This window comes from Carcharodon carcharias, chromosome 23, assembly GCF_017639515.1.
Source record: "Carcharodon carcharias isolate sCarCar2 chromosome 23, sCarCar2.pri, whole genome shotgun sequence".
Lineage (NCBI taxonomy): Eukaryota > Metazoa > Chordata > Chondrichthyes > Lamniformes > Lamnidae > Carcharodon > Carcharodon carcharias.
In genome coordinates, this window is record NC_054489.1 from 28898782 (window position 1) to 28918425 (window position 19644).

General features: G+C 42.4%; 1 protein-coding gene across 1 annotated transcript in view; it reads right to left on the bottom strand.

Moving 5' to 3' along the window:
• The window catches only part of asic2 (acid-sensing (proton-gated) ion channel 2), a 460284-nt gene that overhangs the window by 94533 nt on the left and 346107 nt on the right, over positions 1-19644 (bottom strand). Inside the window, exon 2 of the mRNA XM_041173261.1 lies at positions 15061-15211. Coding sequence (XP_041029195.1) covers positions 15061-15211 — 151 coding nt within the window. The remainder of the gene's footprint in view (positions 1-15060; positions 15212-19644) is intronic.

Sequence of the window (19644 nt, forward strand, 5' to 3'; positions counted from 1 at the left end):
CACCTGAACCAGTTCCTAAGTGGCTGATGTGGAGGTAGAGAGTGCTGCATAAAGTGCACTTGTTTTGGTAAACGATTGAACTAAATCACTGATTTTTACTCATTCTATACTGAGCTGACCTGACAAAAGCACTTAAAGACTAGAAGAAGCATGGAATGAAATAAAACTTCTCCAGCTGATTATGGTTGGTACAGAAAGCAGGGGTGACATTTTAGGGATGAATGCAGCAGAACAGCATCATTTATATGGTTGTTAATATTTCAAATGTGGCATAATTTTTAACATGTTTTACATGATGTCATTGCCAATAATGCCTCTGTCCAAAGGTTACACTCAGCTGAGGCATTCCTTCCAAGGTTTTTCTATTTAATTGCTTGACCTGCTATTGGACTGCTTACGGGAAGTTGAGGAATATGGATTTTCTAAGGAAGAGAACATTCTGGGTCTTTGCTTACATTGGATTGGAGGATGCAGTCTTTTTGCGGTGGTAAACAAATTATATTATTGGAGCCATTACCTTATTATGATTGAATAGGTGAAATTATGTAGGCTGTGGTCAAGCTGGGATGGGGTTGATGGAGAATGGCAGTACTATAATGTTAATATTAATATTGACATTAATATTAATGGTTACAGAAGTATGGACGGAATTTTATGGCAGTGGGAGTTTAAGTTCCCGCTGAAGCCAGTGGAGTTTAGAATAGCTCGCTGCATTTTACAGCAGCCTCCCCACCACAACGGGATTGTAATATTCCGCCTATAAGTTTTCTTCGAGCCCAGGTACAGAAGCAGGGGAATTAGTGGTGTAGCGGTAATGTCAATGGATGTGTAATCCAGAACTTCAGGTTAATGTTCTGGGGACGTGCATTCAAATCCCATTATGACAGCGGATATAATTTAAATTAACTTAATAAAATCTGGAATTATCAAGCTAGTCTCAGTATTGGTGACCCATGAAGCTATTGTTGCTTGTAAAAACCTATCTGAAAGGAAATCTGCCATCCTGGTCTGACCTAAACGTGACTCCAGTTCCACAGCAATCTGGTTGACTCTTCAATGTCTGGTGAAATGGCCGAGTGAGCCTCTCAATTTAAGGGCAATTAGAGATGGGCAACAAATGCTGACCTTGCCAGTGATGCCCACTTCACATCAAGGAGTGAAAAAATGTTGCTGGTGGAGAATGTTAGGGTGTGGTAACATTAGGTGTTTCAAAACACATTCCAATTTGTGATGTCTTGAGTTTGACAAGGAAGTGACAATTGTAGGAATTGTGCACTATATGCAAACATGTAATATATTACCAGTGGATCCTGTGGAGTTGTTTATAGTACACTGAAGGGAATCACGTAAGAATTCCTTTATATCTATTATATGCCTGTGTCTCTCATCCATCATTCTCTGTGCTGGTGTTTCTTGTGATGTGCTCTGCTTCTTTGACACTTCTCCTTTTCTGAGGTATCTCTGTTTCCTTAATGTTCCTCTTTCACTGAGTTGATCTGCCTCTCTCTCTCTCTTATATCTGTTTCTCAATATTTTGTCTTGCCTGATCTGTGGCTGATATTCATCTTTCCCTTCATCTCTACTACTTATGCAATTTCATGCTCCTATGTCTCTTTTTTCTTGTATCCTCCATGGAAACTTTTACGCACCTTTCCCCATCTATGTGGAGCTGGACATGACTTTTGTAGCTCCGACCTGTCTCCCTCACTGGGGATGTGTGTGTGTGCAGGATTGTGGGGTTGAATAAAAAAATAGCATGGAACGCAGGCCTTGAATTTTGAGGTGTGTAAGCCGCACTGTGAGCAGTGTTGCTGGCTAAGAGAGGTTACAGGCAGGCTGGGACAGTTTTAACAACCAGGCCTCACTTGCATGCTGCTTGCTGACTTCCTGATCAATTTGACAGGAAGATGATGGGAGACTAATTGTTAAATTTGTGCCATTTGGAGGCAGCCACCAGGGATCAGAGGGGCTGGTCCCTGTCACTAAGCTAAGTGGAAAGGCAGGGTAATCCCATAGCTGGAAAGACCCAGAGTTTCCTCGTGGGACCTGGAAAAGTATTCTTGCTCCTCCTGGTCTACAAGGAAACTAAAATAACATATTAACCTACCTTAGTGGGCCTCTTTTTTTGTGATGTTATGCACATGTGCCTTTAAGGCAGCATATCTCAAACTGCTGTCCATCACTGTCCACCACCAGACATGATGTGATGTCTAATCCTATGACTCCATAGACAGAATACAGCAGCAGTCCTACAGGTCAGACCTGTCTACATAGCCTCCCAATTATAATTATTTGTACATCTTCAAATAAAGAACCCACATTATTGTTTTACCAATCCTTGGTGTATGATTGGTACATTTGCAGGAAATGGAAGAACACAACACTGGCCCTGGCTGCCATTCCCAGCAAATTTGGTGTTTTCGGAAATCTGACCTGCACTTTTACAGAGGACCCTCACAGCTCACTGTAAGAATCCTTTTTGCCTGGAATTTGAAACTGCAGCCACCTGGATCAGTACAGGAAACATGAGGGTAAGACCACCGCCCCCCCCTCCTTCACTTTAAATGTTACAGAAAAGTCTAGGGTCAGGGGGCATGGTGGTTAGGATGGAGACCCTGCAGCCAGAAGGGCCAGATTACGGATTTGGAAGGAATACTGCGGATGGAAGCAATGGGTGTTTGGTGTAGCTTAGGATCAGTAGCGGAACACCCAGGAGATTTTTTGAGATGAGAGGACAAGAGCCTGAGGAACCAGAAGTGGAGCCAAACCTGGAACAACAGCGAAAGAGGATGAGAGGAGTGTTAGCAGGGTGGGAGGGTAGGGCCAGGAACAGCAGGATATGGTCAAAAGATGCTAGCGTAAGGCTTGGAGAGACCACAGGGACTAACAGTGCACTGGAGGCAGCAGTAGTGGACGTAGCAAGAGCCTGAAGTAAATCTAAGTAAATATGTAGTTGGTGGCATCGGCTTCCATCTATCTATGTAAGATGAGGGACGTGCAACAAATCAGATCCATTGAGGTTGGGGGTAGCTTCACTTTCAATGATGGCTGAATAGACTAATCCCTGAGATGCGGGTTCTGCCACAACTTAAGTGCCACACATGAAGTGGTTATCAGATATCATGGGCTGTTCTTTTCAATGTTGACGCCTGTTGCCAAGCCACTGTAGCCATCGTAGTTGGTAAATAAGTAGAGATAAAAATAAAAACTTAAAAGCAAAATGTGTCTGTGAAAACTGAATGCAAAAGGAAGCAGCAACCAGACCTGGGCTTTTCATGGCAGAGGTGGGCAGAATTGAGTAGTCAGTGCTACATATTACAAATAAAAGATGCATGTCTTACTGGTACTACAGGCGTTATCCAATGTCACAAAATGCAACTTGAAATTGTGATATTGTGACAGGAAGTCTCAAGAATTTTAATACATTAGGAGAGATATATATAGATTTGTCTTAATGAAAATGTGCATAAAAATACACATAGGCTTGTTGTTTTTATTACCATAGGTCCGATGTAATAGATCTCGCCAGAGGTCCTTAGTTTACATGCAAAAATAATTTAGACAAAAGAATTGAAAATCAAAATGACAGTTCTGAGGCATTTGTTTCTGCTTTGACAATAAACTCCACATTTCCTGAAGGAATTAGTTATTTTAGAGAATGACTCCATGGTTGTTGACAACTAACTGGTAATTCACTGAAATGACCATTTCTCACATGTGATCCTAGATGGTGAATGTCAGCTGGTGATTTCATCACAGAAAACCTGACATCGACATTTGTGGGTTTTGAAGACAGTGTAACTCAGTAATGGTCAGGATCTGCAAGCCTGGCTATATTTCCCCTTTCCTTTCTCGTGAAATCAGATGAAGTATTGCTGGATATCTGTCCATTTAATACTGGGTAACATATTGTTGCAGCTTTCCTGGGGTATATACATCAAGAAGGTATTGTGCAGTCCCAGTATCTTTTGTCCACATATTAAGCTTCAACACACATTTGCCACTTGCAAAAACTTCACGGTGATTAAAAAGTCCCAATTTCCTAAATGCTTTTTCTAATTCGGTAGGGAGAGAATCATTCTTTTAAGGAGGGTGTGCCCCATTAGAAACCTCGGGCTGAATCTTATGCTCTCCCCCGTGATGTGTTTGGTGGTGGTGGAGAGCATCAGGTGGGAGGACGGTGGGTGGGAATCCAGCCACATTCTCACCTCCACCCTGATTAAGTCCATGGTGGGAAGGCCAGTGGACGGCCTTCCTGCCCCGCCACCAGTTGCCCATTTCAGGGCCTCATCTGATATTAACCAAGCAGTGGGTGGTGGAGTTCACCATGTGTGGGGCATGAAAAGTAAACCTGAGTGGGGTTGCTTACAGGTGCCCAGCAGGGGGTTGGGGGGGAGGGGGGTGGATGTTGATGGGGGAGGGGAGTCCTTCATTCAAAGGCATTCTGTCCCTGATCAAGAGTGGGGTGCCCACTGACAGCCATGCCGCTACCCTTGTTGCCAACTCCCCTGCCACGCGACCACCACCCCACGGCTCCCACCATCACTCACCTTGGCTTGGGATTCAGTGACAGTACTTGGTCTCAGGTGGGTGTCATACCAACAGTAGCCACTGCCTCCCTGGTGGCGCTGCCTTTCAGAAGAGTTGCCGTTCCCTGATTGGCCAGCAGTTCTCAGCGGGCAGTAGTTCCTCCCCCAGGGTCCTTGATCCTTGCAGGGGAGGCCTGCCACTAGCCTGTCAAGTGCCTGAGTGAAACAAGATGTGGCAGGCCTTCCTGAAAAGAGGCGATGTGGGATCTTGCTGTCTCGTTTGTCAGCAGCTGAGGCAGCTGTCACCTCCACAAGATTCCTGCCATCAGCTATAATATTGCAGTTCAAATAAATCTGAATGTGGATTCTGCTTCTGACTCCTAATGAATAAGATTTCCCACTGCTTTAAAATTAACCTTACATTGAGGTAGGAATCTAACTGTCAAAATTGGCATTCTACTTTGTCAGTATTCAAATTAATTTTGAGGTAGTAGTGATGCATTTCCTTGTGTGAAATGATTGAGTGTTTACACATGTAATGTGAAATCTGACAGTGTGCAGAATTTATTGATATCAATTTTTCAGTGTTAGTCAGTTAATGTGCTATATCAAAACAGACTTTCCCAAGCTCTCGTGCCCACTCCCTCCCTGGGGATTGTCTTCCTGCCATCTCAAGAAATAATCTCCCCCAGGTTCCCGTGTTAGTGCTAAAGGGGTATGATTTGCAGCCCTCGCAGTAAGATTGTGAAATGTCAGTCTCTGCACACTGTAAGCACAATTTTGTCGGGGGAATGGGAGGGAGAAAAACTTCCATTCACAGAAATAAGCCATCGAGGTGGGGAATGAACGGCTTTCTTCAGGTACTTTTATCAGTCCTAGAAAGATAAGAAAATAAAGTGCCTGAGAAAAACTATATTGCAAATAGATTTTTTTCCTAATGTAACTTATTGAAGGTCTTCGTGAAAAGTCAATCTTTATACTGAATAATTTCAAGGTTTTAATTAACACCCATGGCTCAGGTGGCAGCACTCTTGCTGCTGAGGCAGAAGCTTCAGGGTTCAGTTTTTTAATATATTCATTCATGGGATGTGGGTGTCTCTGGGGTCACATAAGGACAGCAGATTTCCTTCCATTAGTGAACCAGATGGATTTTTACAACAATGGTTTTACAGTCATGAGGCTTTTAATGAATTTAAATTTCACCAGCTGCCATGGTGGGATTCAAACCTGGGTCGTCAGAGCATTAGCCTGGAATTCTAGTCAGTGACAATACCACTATGCCAGTACCTCCCCATGTCCCAGTCACAAGCTTAAGCACAAAGATCAAGGCTGAAACACCAATGCAGCATTGAGGAAGTACTGTATGGCCAGTGGTGCCATCGTTGGATGCTCTCTCAAGTGGATGTAAAATATCCCATGGCAGTATTTTGATAAAGAGCAGGGGAGCTATCTCTGATGTCTCATCCATCCTTCAATCAACATCACAAAAACACATTATCTTGTCATTGGCACACTCCTATTTGTAGGACTGCCATGTTTTCTACAATACAATAGTGACCACACTTCGAAAATATTCCATATAATGCACTTTGAGACCTCCCATGCATGAAAGGTGCTATATAAATGCAAGTCTTTTTTACTCAGTAATAACTTGGCAGTGATCAGCTGGCTGTTTAATGAGATTTTGTTTTACTTCATAAATGGTAAAGGTAAGAATTGAATTTCGATTTTCTGACACACTATTGGTGGCGTGGAGCCTTGCCGGCTGGGACTGCAGCTTGCAAACTTGGCACAAAGTTGACAGGAAAGAGAAAATGGGCCTATTGGCAATTTGGACACTAATGGGCATCACAAGATCAATGCCGGTTTTAAAAGTATGGAAGTGGCTCTCTTGCAGCTTTCTTCCTGGTAATGCTGTGCATTAATTTCAAATATTAATAGGTACAGCTTTGTATTGATGACCTGGCCTATGCAAGTAGGCTTTTCAAGGGTATCACGTTTTCTGTTCTGGTTTGAAAATAAAACATTTTTGCTATCTTAGTGCTTCATTTGCAATTTTAATGGCACATTAATATTTGCCATTTCTGTTTGATTTTCTTGTACTGTAAGGCATTTATTTTCCAAATTAATTCCTCACAAACATTTTGCTTCCTCTGTAATTTTGTTTGTTGCAACCAAAATAGCCAGGCCGGAGATTCGTTCAGACATTCCTAGTTGTGGAAAAGCAAGTGTTGTTCTTGAAGGAATAGAAAGGCCACTGCGAATGTGCTTCCTGTGTTAAGGCTGCACCCATCCTTACCCCAAGTCGATCCAGTCAGTCTTTTCTGTCTATTTCAGTCCACATAACTATGCTAGCTCTTGGAGGCATTCAAATATTTAAAAGTCAATTTGACCCTTGGTTAAAATAATAACAACCCCCCCACCACCACCCCATGTAGTTTGTTACCTCTAACTGTGAGTACCCCTGTGAATTTCAACAGCTGGCCACGTGTTGCAGATTCATCATCAGGCTAGGTGCTGATGCACAAGGCCAATGCTGGCCTGGAAGCTAATGCTAATTATTTAAATAAGCTGACCCTGGTAATTTGGGTGCAATTATCCCAGTGTGCCTGCACCTCCACCGGTTGAGGTGGCTAACGGAAGGCTGGGGTGACCAGAATCGGGGACGTGCTGGGTGGCAGAGGAGTGGGCTGGATGATACTGCAGGAGTTGGCAAATCGTGTGTCGCTGGACTTCCGGCTTATCACCAATGCCATCCATGACTTTACAAAGGTCGTGCTCAGCCCCAATGCCATACTGGGTCTTGAGGAGGCGCAGGTGCGTGGTGGACTCCCGTCTGAGCGTACCCTTGCTCGGATGGAATGTCACATTGGCCCCAAGTCCCGAACCCTCCCTCAGGAGCCGGTGCCCCTGCAACCTGAGCGGCCTCGAGGAAACGCCCTCCGAGCCTTTTAGCTCGGCGTGGAGGGGTTCCCTGTATGGGCTGCTGCTGCACACTCTCCCCCCGTTGCCATCTAGTGGCAGAGGTCCCCAGAGGACGGCTCTCCACGCGTGCATTCTCCCCTTTACCATCGGGGATGTGGGGTGGAGGGCTTTGCATGCAGCAGTCCCATACAAGCCTAATGATGCATCTGCAGCATGTGGCCAGCTGTTGAAATTCACAGGGGTACTCACAGTTAGAGGTAACAAACTACATGGGGTGGTGGTGGGGGGGTTGTTATTATTTTAACCAAGCGTCAAATTGACTTTTAAATATTTGAATGCCTCCATGGTTATGTGGACTGAAGTAGAGGTGCAGATGCCATGGACAAAAAGGACTGACTGGATCGACTTGGGGTAAGGATGGGTGCAGCCTTGACACAGGAAGCACATTCGCAGTGGCCTTTCTATTCCTTCAAGAACAACACTTGCTTTTCCACAACTAGGAATGTCTGACCGAATTTCCGGCCTGGCTATTTTGGTTGTAGCAAACAAAATTACAGAGGAAGCAAAATATTTGTGAGGAATTAATTTGGAAAATACATGCCTTACAGTACAAGAAAATAAAACAGAAATGGCAAATATCAATGAGCCAATTAAAATTGCAAATGAATTACTAAGATAGCAAAATTATTTTACTTTCAAACCAGAACAGAAAACGTGATACCCTTGAAAAGCCTACTTGCATAGGCCAGGTCATCAATACAAAGCTGTAGGATATGTCAGTTCACCGAATCCCAAGATGCCTGTGTGTTTTGCGGCTTTGTGGAGACCGTGGACCATGCATATTTTAATTGTTGTAGGCTACACCATCTCTTTAGTTATTTGAAAAACCTTTTAATTCTGTTTTGTTTGCACTTCAATGCCGTGCTCCTGATCTTCGGGCACCCGGTGTGGAGGAGGGGGTGGGGAGTGAAGAGATCCTCCTCGTGAACATGCTCCTGGTCCTGGCCAAATCAGTCATCAGCAGGTCCAGGCAATGGGCATTCGAGGGGGTCGTCCAGCCTGACGGTCTATCTCTCTTCCGCAGCTATGTTCACAGCTGTGTGTCCCTACAGAGGGGGCACACGGTGTCCACCGGCGCGATCTAGGCCTTCTGTGCTCAGTGGGCACCGAAGGGACTGGGGTATTTTATCTACCCCTTTAATCAAGTTTTAATTTGATGTTTGTAAGTTTCCTTTAAGACTTTGCTTTTCTTTTTGCAGTATCTCTTTAAGGGGCTGCCTTTTACTTTGTCCCTCATTTTGTTAACTTAGTTCACTTGGTTTAATCAAAAGAGTCATCCCAGCGTACAGCAGGCTAACCATCCCAGGAACAGGTTCTGTCCACCTCACAAAATCGGAACTTGATTCCTGATTTTAGTACAAGTGGAGAATGGAGTTTTGCATCATGAAGATACGTGTGAGTGTATGTGCACGCTTGTGTCTTTTTTTATTGGTGTTTATGGGACGTGGGCATTGCCAGTCAGCATTTGTCGCCCATTCCTAATTTCCCATGAGAAGGTGATGGTGAGCTGTCTTCTTGAATCGCTGCAGTTCATCTAGTCTGGGTACACCCACTGTGCCGTAAGGGAGGGAAGTTCCAGGAATTGACCTGGCAGCCTCACCTCAATGAAGAAATGGTGTTGGAGTTCCAAGTCAAGATGGTGTGTAACTCTGGAAGGGAACTTACAGGCGGTGGTGTTCCCATACCCCTGCGTCCCTTTCAAGTAGAGGTCATGGGTTTGAAAGGTGCTGTCGAAAGAGCCTTGGTGAATTGCTGCAGCGTATCTTGTAGATGGTACACACTGTTGCTACTGTGACCTGGTGGTGGAGGGATTGAATGTTTAAAATGGTGGATGGGGTGCTAATCAAGTGGTCTGATTTGACCTGGATGGTGTCTGTATTCGTGCAAATGCTCATCGATGTTTTTTCAGCATGGGTGAAGAGCCATTAAGAGGACTGCATTCTCTCAGTTACTCTATTGTATTCCTTTTCCCAGTTCGTTGGAATATTTCATATCAGTGTCTTATCAGGTGTGGACAAAATTAAATAATTGGCAAGTCTCGGGTTCATCTATTTTACAAGTTGTAGGTAGCATTTTACTGAAAGTATCAGTAGCTCATTTTTTAAAAAATGTCAAGACAACTCAGTTGAACCAGGTCAATAAGAAGAAACTGCTTTTATTAATAGTAAAGAAATCATGAAGATAGTAGTCATGTAATTATAGCACCAAGTAAGTATTAAATTCATGCCTTGTAATCGGCAGGTTTTTATTGGCAAATATTAACTCCTTTCTTGACCTCTATATAATCACATTATAGCAAACAAATTTGTCACTCTTCCCGCTCCATTCAGATTTTCAACACCCTGACAAAAATCTTGTTGAAGCATAAAAACGAACCCTGCAGGCACCCATAACGTAACTCAGTTCAATACCAATGTACACCAGCCCTCAGCAAGTTACCATGACAATAACATGCCTATGATATCCCCCACAGCACTGATCTTAGATTGCACAGTGATAGTGACTGCGATAACAGAAAACACAAAGGCACCAACACTCAAAAATGAAGATCTTCCTTAGAGAAATACAAAATTGGACCAATAAATAAATGTATTTTAAAATGATCAAAATGTAATTTTCTACATTTGGTAAGAGTCCTCTGCTGATTATCTGAGAACCAATGGATACGGGTTTAAGTTAGTGGTCAAAGAACCAGAGGTGACAATGTGGAAACATTTTTATATAAAAAGCTGTGATCTGCAATTCACTTCCTGAAAAGGCAGTAGAAGTACATAAGTTCAATAACAACAAGAACAACAACTTATATTTATATTTAATTTTCATTTTAACATACTGAAACTTCCCAAGGTGTTCCAAGCACTATAAAACATAGTATTACAATGAGCCACATAAGGAGATATTGGGTCAGATGATCAAAAGCTTCAAAAAGGTAGGTTTTAAGGAGCGTCTTAAAGCAGGAAGGTGAGGTAGCGAGGTGTAGGGAGGGTATCCTAGAACTTGGGGCCTAGCCATCTGAAAGCATAGCCAATGGTGCAGCAATTATAGTTGAGGATGCACAAAAGGCCAGGTTTAGAGGGGTGCAGATATCTTGGAAGGTTCTGCGGCTGGAGGAGATCACAGAGATACCAAGGTGTCAGGCCATGGAGGGAATTGAGAATTTTAGAATCAAGATGTTGGTTGACCGCGACCAAATGTAGGTCAGTGAGCCCGGGGAAAGGGACCAGTTAAGACATCGACAGCATAGTTTTGGATGGCCTCGAGTATTTGGGAGGTAGAATGTGGGAGGACAGCCAGGTGTGTTTGAATTGTTGAGTCTGGAGATAATGAAGGCTTGAATGAAGGATTCAGCAGCAGATGAGCTGAGACAGGGGCATAAAAGAATTTGAAAAATACTTAGAAGGGAAAAAAAATGGCTCTGGGAAATAGCAGGGGTGTGGGATTGATTGGATTGCTGTATCAAAGAGCCAGTCCATGCATGATAGGCTGAGTGGCCACCTTCTGTATCATCCCTATGATTTTATGACCACTGATAATATTATGGCATCATGAACTTGTCTCTATATTGTAGGAGGAAGTTTATTGACTTTTTAGCTGTGATAGCCATTGTTATCTTAACGAAGATTAGATTGTACATGCTGACGGATGTTGTGGTATATAATTAGCAAATTCAAAAACAAACTAGTCCTTGTTTTCAGAGAGGGGACATATGATCTAACTTTTATAGGCCAATAGGATAGTACTTTCCCTGGGTTGCCATCAGAGAAGTGATCTTGGCTAAAGATTCTGCTTTATGGATTCATAAAAAGAACTTATATTTAAGAAGGAATCAGCAAAAATATGAAAGGGGCTTTTCAAAATGCTGGGATTAATAAGATACAAGCAAATTACCCTGATCACAGGACAAGAATACACGGATAGACCAAAATACCTCAAGGAAGATTTGAAATAAAGAAATAATATTTTTCTCTAATGGCTATGTGCATTAGACATGCAAAGAAAACATTCAATGCTGCCTTTAAAGTAAACAAACTGGTTGTTATGATATGGCACATAGTATTTGCTAGGCTGATCAAATCCCAAAGGGAAACTTGTGCACTGAAGTCAGAAATAATGAGTCCACTACCACCTTTAGCTATTTTAAAGATTAAGTTAAAACATTTAACAAAAGAAAAGAAAGTTAAACACACGCAAGATTACAGTTACACAGTTACTTAGTCTTATTACAGTTACCAAAACTTCTACTTAACTAGACTCCCAACTGCACATCCCTTTCAGGCAACAGTCCAACTAGACTCTGAATCTATAAAACATCCAGCAAGATTACCACAAGCACCCACTGTTGCTGTAGAGAGGTATTTCGCAGCTTCACTCTCTCTCTCACTTAACAATGAAACTCCAAAGGCTTTTAACACAACATTGTTACTGGGACGATAAACTTCTCCAGAGTAGCTAGAAGCTTTTTCCACAAGTCTGTTTCACACACAGTGCACTTTTCTAGATCTCACATGGCCACACCCCATGCAGCTTTCCATCATTCTTTCAATATATTTCCTCCTTTTTGATCTGGAAACCCCATTGTTTCCACCTGCCTTCAGAATTTACTTTTCCCAGGATATAAAATCTTTTATGTTGTCATTATGGCCAGCACTTTTGGAAAACATAAAGGTAATAGCTTTGCCTTATTTACCTTGCCAGTTGCAAAAATTTACCATGCCCCTTTGAAAAGCCAACAATCTCTCCACATATCTAAAAATGCAAATTTCATTCACACTGCATCTCACTTAGCTCGCCCATTAGCATTTCAAATACCTGATTTTTTACATTTAACCCCTTGGATGATTCAAAACTTGCAGTCTAACAGTCTGCAGTTTACTTAAATTATTCATACACAGAGAAACATACACACAAATAAACATAAGCCTGCTTTAACGTATCCCACAGTAATATCAAGAAAAATATGATAGTTCCTTCACACTGGTTGAATATCTAGTTAGTGTTCGGACAGGGGCTATAACAATAAGCACTCTCATGTTTTCAGATTTTTACATTAGATATCTTTTTGGTTCAGCATCAACTGCCACTCCTGTAAGTGGACCTTATATCTCCTACTATCTGGGTGCATTTTTTCTGCCTAGATTATACCTAGATCATTGATAATGAGGTCCAGGGATCAAACCACAGGAATCCTTAATCTGTATACCAGGTACTGGAATGTATCAAGTTCCTCTCCAATCAAATTACTATTTTAAATGCCTTTTCTGAATGCCACCTCCACCTTCATCTATACCCATGGTCACACATGTAAAGAAATCTGAAGCATGCTTTTCTCTCTGAAGACAGCTAGTCCGTGAAATTCTCTTTTGTAGAAAGCAGTGGAGGATAGGTCATTGAATTTATTCAAGGTTGACTTAGATACATTTTTGATAGATAAGGAAGTTAGGGGTCATGTGAAGCAGACAGGAAAGTGCAGTTGAGACCACAACCAGATCAGCCATGATCTTAACGAATGGCGGAGCAGGCTCGAAGGCCCAGTCCTGCTCCTGGGCCAAATGTTCCTACCGACAGATAAGTGGTATTAACAACCTCTGTAAAACACATCTAATTTCTGTCCACTTCTTGAATATATAAAACAACAAAGATGCAACACATTTTCTTTACAATCATGGATCTTAAAGAAAAAAACAATTTCTTGACCTAATCCCTGGTTAGAATTGATTCTTAAAACACAAACAAGTTCGCTAGCTATTGACTATGAGATCCACAGATTGATAGCTCACGAAAGGTTATATTGGTCAATATAATTCTGGAAAAGGAAGATTCTAATCTCCTGTTGTATATCACAGAAGGCTCTGGACAATCAATGTGCCCTGTCACCTTATCAAAAGGTCTGCAAAACAGCTTGCAATCAAAGCTGATACCCCAGGCTGAACTGGTTCTTTGACTCGTGATCAGGTTGCTTGTCAACATGTATGCTGAGAGTGGAATAAAACAAGCAAAAAGATATCTAAAATAAAAATCTGAAAACATGAGAGTGCTTATTGTTATAGCCCCTGTCCGGACACTAACTAGATATTCAACCCGGGTGAAATAACTATATTTTTCCTGATATTACTGTCTTTCTAATAATACATCAGAACAAGAACAATTCATCAATACTTGAACGAAAGTAATCCTCGGCAACAACAAGGATGCATGTCTTATATGCAAAAACTCCAGCCAATTGCTGTAATTTATGTAATAAATCTGTAATTTATATTATTCTCAGACTTATCAATTTGCAGTCATGAAGAACACAATAGTCAACTCATCTGGAACTGAACAGATGTTTTATCTCGTTCCTGTGCGATTCTGCTTTAACTCTTACATGCTCATTCTAGCAATGCATAATATAAATTAGCACAAGGCAAAAAAAAAGTCAGCACTTGTCACAGGGACAAATGAAGATGATTAGATATTATGTGAAACATAATGTTCCTGAACTGTTAAAATTTACAAATGTCATGTCTAGTAAGGAAGAATAGTATAGATACACCTCTTTGAAACTGCTACATATTTTACCATTCCTGTTTAGCACTAGTATAACCAAATAAAAAAACTGGTCAATTATTATCTCTGTTCTAGAAGCCAAGTACTACTTAGAAGATCAGTATTTAAATTATGGATTACAACAGTGGAAGGAGCTGTGTAGTCCCTTAAATTACTCAAAACTGTAACATTTACTGTTGCATCTTAAATAAATTTCCAGTCCATTTGCAAATGAACTCTCAGGGGTTTTTTTTGCCAATAGTTTTTGAGAATTCTTACAATTAGAGCAATTTGACCAGGAACTGAATTGGACTAGCCATATAAATACTGTGGCTACAAGAGCAGGTCAGAGGCTGGGAATTCTGTGGCAAGCAACTCACCCTCTGTTCATCATCTACAAGGATTGTGATGAAATACTCTACTTTCCTGGATGAATGCAGCTCCAGCAATGCTCAAGAAACCCAATACCATCCAGGACAAAGCAGCCTGCTTGATTGGCACCCCATCAACTCCCTCCACTACTGACACAAAGTGGCTGCAGTGTGTACCATCCACAAAATGCACTGCAGCAACTTGCCAAGCCTCCTCAGACAGCACCTTCTATCACCTAGAAGGACAAGAGCAGCAGATGCATGGGAACACCGCCATCTCCAGGTTCGTCTCTAAGCCACACCCCATCCTGAATTGGAACTATATCGCCGTTCCTTCGTTGTCACTGGATCAAAATCATGGAATGCTCTTCCTAATAGCACTTTGGGTGTACTTACACCACATGGACTGCAGTGGTTTAAGAAGGCAGCTCACCGTCACCTTCTCAAGGCAATTAAGGATGGGCAATAAATGCTGGCCTAGCCAGTGATGCCCACATCCTGGGAGAGAATTTTTAAAATTGCAATAGCAAAAAAGGTAGTACATGCTAAACTTTTCTGTAAAATATAAAATTCTTACTTTACATCATATCTGGGCGTAACTTTTTTCCCGGTCCTACAATTCTGTCAGTATAAGAGGAAATAATTCTTACCAGCTTCACCCCAGACCGGCAAGTAGTCATCCTGCTGAATGTCCAACATTATCTCAAGGCCATTCCCAGTTCCACCCTGCACGGTAGTCAGTAGAGGCTTGTCATCACTTCCTGAGTTAAACATGTAGCACTTCCCATATCTGGTAAAAACCTGAGTGAAAAATAAAAGATAGATATGAATAATACAGGCCAGTGAATGAGTTAACTCTCTACTATTTGACTCTTATATTGTCCTGTTTTATCAATCTGCATTTATGAAGAACACTGTTGTCAACTCATCCAGAACTGAACAGATGTATTACTCCTTTTCCAACATTTAACATTAACTGAGATGATTGTACTTTAATCTGCTCTGCATATTATATATAAAACAACTTACACTTATATAGCACCTTTAACATAGTAAAATATCTCAAGCTGCTTCACTGAAGCATAATCAGACACCAACCTAGAGAAAGAGACATTAGGACAGGAGACCAATATCTTGGTTGAAGAGATAAGCTTTAAATATCGTGTGTGTTACAAAGGAGAGAAACAGAGGGAATTCCAGTGCTTAGGGTCCAGGCAACTGAAGACACAGTTGTCAATAGCAGAGTGTAGTAGGTCAGGGTGCATTGGGGTTTGAGGAATGCAGATCAGATCGCAGTCAGGCTGGAGGAGGTTATAGAAATACGAATATAATAATTTGTACATCCTCAAAACTTTGGTTGATACACTTTTGTGGATAAATGTCTGTCACATTTACAAATATTGCACAAACATACCGCATGTGAAATCCATTGCTGCCATTCACGTACACTTCATAAATAATAACACATTATAGCTCATGACTGCTGTTCACTTTAAAAATCCAAGCCTGCAAGATAACAACTGGCAGAATTGTCCCAGATTTGCACTATGTGCGGTAGGGAGCAGGCTAAATGACATTTTACCCAACTGGTCTCCGTACCAGCCCAAACCCGCAGCCTTACTTATGCATTCCCAGGAAATATGCTGTTTCCATGGCGGACGGGCTCTCATTTGCCCACTCCGCCATCACCTCGCCACTTCATCACACTGGGCACCATATTTAAAGTCCAGCCGCGGGCACACATCTCAGTGCTTCAAGCCCATGACCACTGCGGGGAAGATGTCCACGAAAGGCAAAAAGACTGCCATCCCCAGGTTTAATGATGTGTCACTGGAGTCCCATTTGGACACTGTGGAGGCCCGCCATGATGTCCTCTAATCCCGCTCTGGCCGCCGGACGGGCAGTGGCATCACCAATCCGGCATGGCAGGTGGTGGCAGCAGTGGTCAGTGCCAATCCTGAACAGGAAAGTTTGGCCATCCAGTGCAGATAGAGAATGAATGATCTCAACCGTACAGCCAGGATATGGCAACCATCTCATCACTCTAAACTCACACACTCAAGACCATCACACATTCACTGGCATCGCACTCACTGCCACCACCACCTATTCTCTCACAAATACCCTCACATGTCCATCTGGCCTCACCTCCTCTGCAGTGTTCCAGGTCAGCCCTCACCATCTTGAGGCCACTTGCACAGATCAACATGTGCCCCCACATACACCCTGGGATGCCCTCCTTCCCCAGTACATCTCTCCTGCCCTTGCCTGAGGATACTTCTCCCCCTTCCCCAGGCAAGACCTCGCCCTGCAACCATTGAAATGGCTGATCTGGAAGGTAGACACCTACCCAAGAACCCTCCTAAAAGTGATGTGGTGCTGTCTGTGAAGCCTGGCGCTGATGACTGCGCGTGCTGTCGGAACCATGGTAGGCAAACAAACCTTGAAGTCCTGAGCAAAGTGCAGCCCGCCAGGTGCATGTTGCTCATGTGCTGTTGTGAAACACTTTGATGTGTTTTCCCGCCGCTGTGAGCAGATGAGTCCGGCAGGCTGGCTTTATAATGATATGCTGATATATCTCAATGAGATTCCTGACATCCGATGGCAGGAAACATGGCCCATCGGTGGGCTGAGTGGATGATCGCAAACTGCCACTACCACCTATTCTCTCACACGTACCCTCACATGCGCCCTATTGTCCACTCACGCCACCGAACACGCTCAATGCTAGTGGGCACGGAAAAGCACGGATAGTGTGTCTCGATACAACATATGTGTTACCAGTTCTAGATTTGGTCAACACAATCTTATAGAACAGAATGAAGGAAAAGCCAGTTTAAAATTGTCAAATCCCAGTAAAAATCTGTGATACTGAAACCAGTAAAACTGGAATTCCATGTTAAGGTATGCAAAACCAGTTCAGACAAGTTTTACTGGTAGCCTTCATTTCTAAGTTTTAGTGGTTTTTACATCACCATTGCATTATGTTCTCGACATTGAGTTCATCAACTTTAGTCATTTTCTCAGACAGCAGGTGCTTTCCATAGTTCTTCTGTAACCACTTACATCTCTTCTGGACCCTTTTGTTTCTTTACTTGTCCCATAACCACCCCCTTTTTTGCCTTGCACCATCACCCCTTTTGTTAATTGTTATGTCTTGTAGTTCTTGGAAGTTTGAAATAATCACACTTTTAAACACAAATGAACCTTTCTTCAAATGTATTTCTTAGATTGCACCAAGTCCTACGGACTGATACATTTCTGCTCAGTATCCTGCCTGTAGTGCAGTAGTGAATGATGTGTCATTCTGGATAGTTATATATACATGCACATGAACATATAGTACCTTAATCATAGTGGAATAATATAACAATATAAAATCCCTCTTTATTTAAAAAATATTATGCCTCTATTTGTCAATATATCTGTACCTTGCTTGTCCTGATTTCTTACCCTTAATTAGCACATTCCTTAGATAATATCACCACCTTCAACACCCCTTTATCCTTTTGTCTAAGATATTTTTTGGCTATCTCCACCTATCATTAGCCCTCTATCCAGCCCCACCTGTCCCACCACCACTGCCCCCCACCCCCACCGCTCCCCCCCCGCCCCCACTCCCCTTAAAGCAGCTTATATTTCACCTCTTTTCTATTTTTACTTAGTTCTATTGAAGAGTCATACGGACTCAAAACATTAACTGTGTTCCTCTCCGCAGATGCTGCCAGACCTGCTGAGTTTTTCCAGGTATTTTTATTTTTGTTTTGATTTGCAGCATCTGCAGTTTTATGCTTTTATCTAACTGTTCTAATCACTGGTTTAGATATAGTATAAATAAGTTAAAGAAGGTTAACAGTCAACTTTAATAATTAAATTGAACACCTTAAAAGTATTTTATAGCTTGTTTTCTTTTCTCAAAAAACATTTTTCATAGTAACGCTTAGGTGGTAGGATGTTGTGCTTCCACCTCATGGATTTGGTAGTCATTGCTCTCAATGTTGAGTTGGCAGGCTGTACTGGTGATATTGTGTATGCTGCTCTTGGTGTTGTAGGAGTTGTGCTTGATGTTGTTGATATGTTGCCACTTGCTAGTGACATTGTTGATGTCACACCACCTATTGGTGATGCTATCTTGCTTCTGATTTGAGGGCGCTTTTCAATGGGTATATGATCTTCGACCCTCAGTGACACCTCCTTCATCTCATGGTTTACTGAGATCAACTGCAACTCCTTGCAACTGTTCAATCCCATGATAGCAGGAATATCTGCTTCAGTTACTTAGGACACACAATTAACTTCTTTTCCTTTGTTTGTCCCTCTAATTTGGGTTGTTCCGAGCTATCAAATCTCAGTCCCTGTATGCTGTCAGCATGGCATTGCTCAGTTTCAGAGCATCTTTCTTTGGGTACCCATTTTCTTTCAAGTTTCCAGGAAAGATCTTCTGAAATAGGCCGAGCGAAATGATGTTACTCTGCGCTCCGGTATCAAACTTCAGCTTCAGATTTATCTTCCTGACCTGAATGGTCTTGTGAATTTCTTTGCTGTGGGAACAGTTGCAACCAGCTCATTCATGCAGTGGCATGGTTCCTTTGTCTACTGTATCCTGAAACTCATCGTTATCTTCCAGAGTATGGATGTTTTGGATTCTTATCTTTTTCATTTGCTCTGTTGCTCTGCCTCTGATAACTCACTTACCATCTTCTTTCTTTGTCCTGCAAATCTTTTCCCGGTGATTGTGCTTTTCACAAGCTCTGCGGTTTGATCCATAACTGAGATAGTTCCTTCCCTTTGTGAATTCATGTGGTCATCCACTAGCTCTAGCACATCCTTCTCTCTCTGTCTGATGTACATTATTTTGTTGCAGTTCCACCCCATCAAACTTGCTGTCTTTCTCTTTCCTTTAATGAAGGCTAGTGAGCTTATGAGTGGGCGCGCGGAGGTGTGCCTCTGATCAGTGCCCCCAATTGGGGGCGAGCTGCCATTTTACGTGGGCGGGCCAATTAAGGCCCGCCCAGCATGACATCTGCCAGGACAGGTGGGGGGATTCCCTGAGCCGAGAGTGTGCTCTTTTGTGCATGTGCACGAAAGAGCGCACTCATTTCCCTGAGGCTAAGTGCTGCCTCAGGGAGATCGGCTCCACAATAAAAATCTTAAAAATAGAAAAAAAATTCCCTGACATGTCCCCTCATGTGACACTGTCACATAAGCTGAGACATGTCCATCACTTTAAAAGA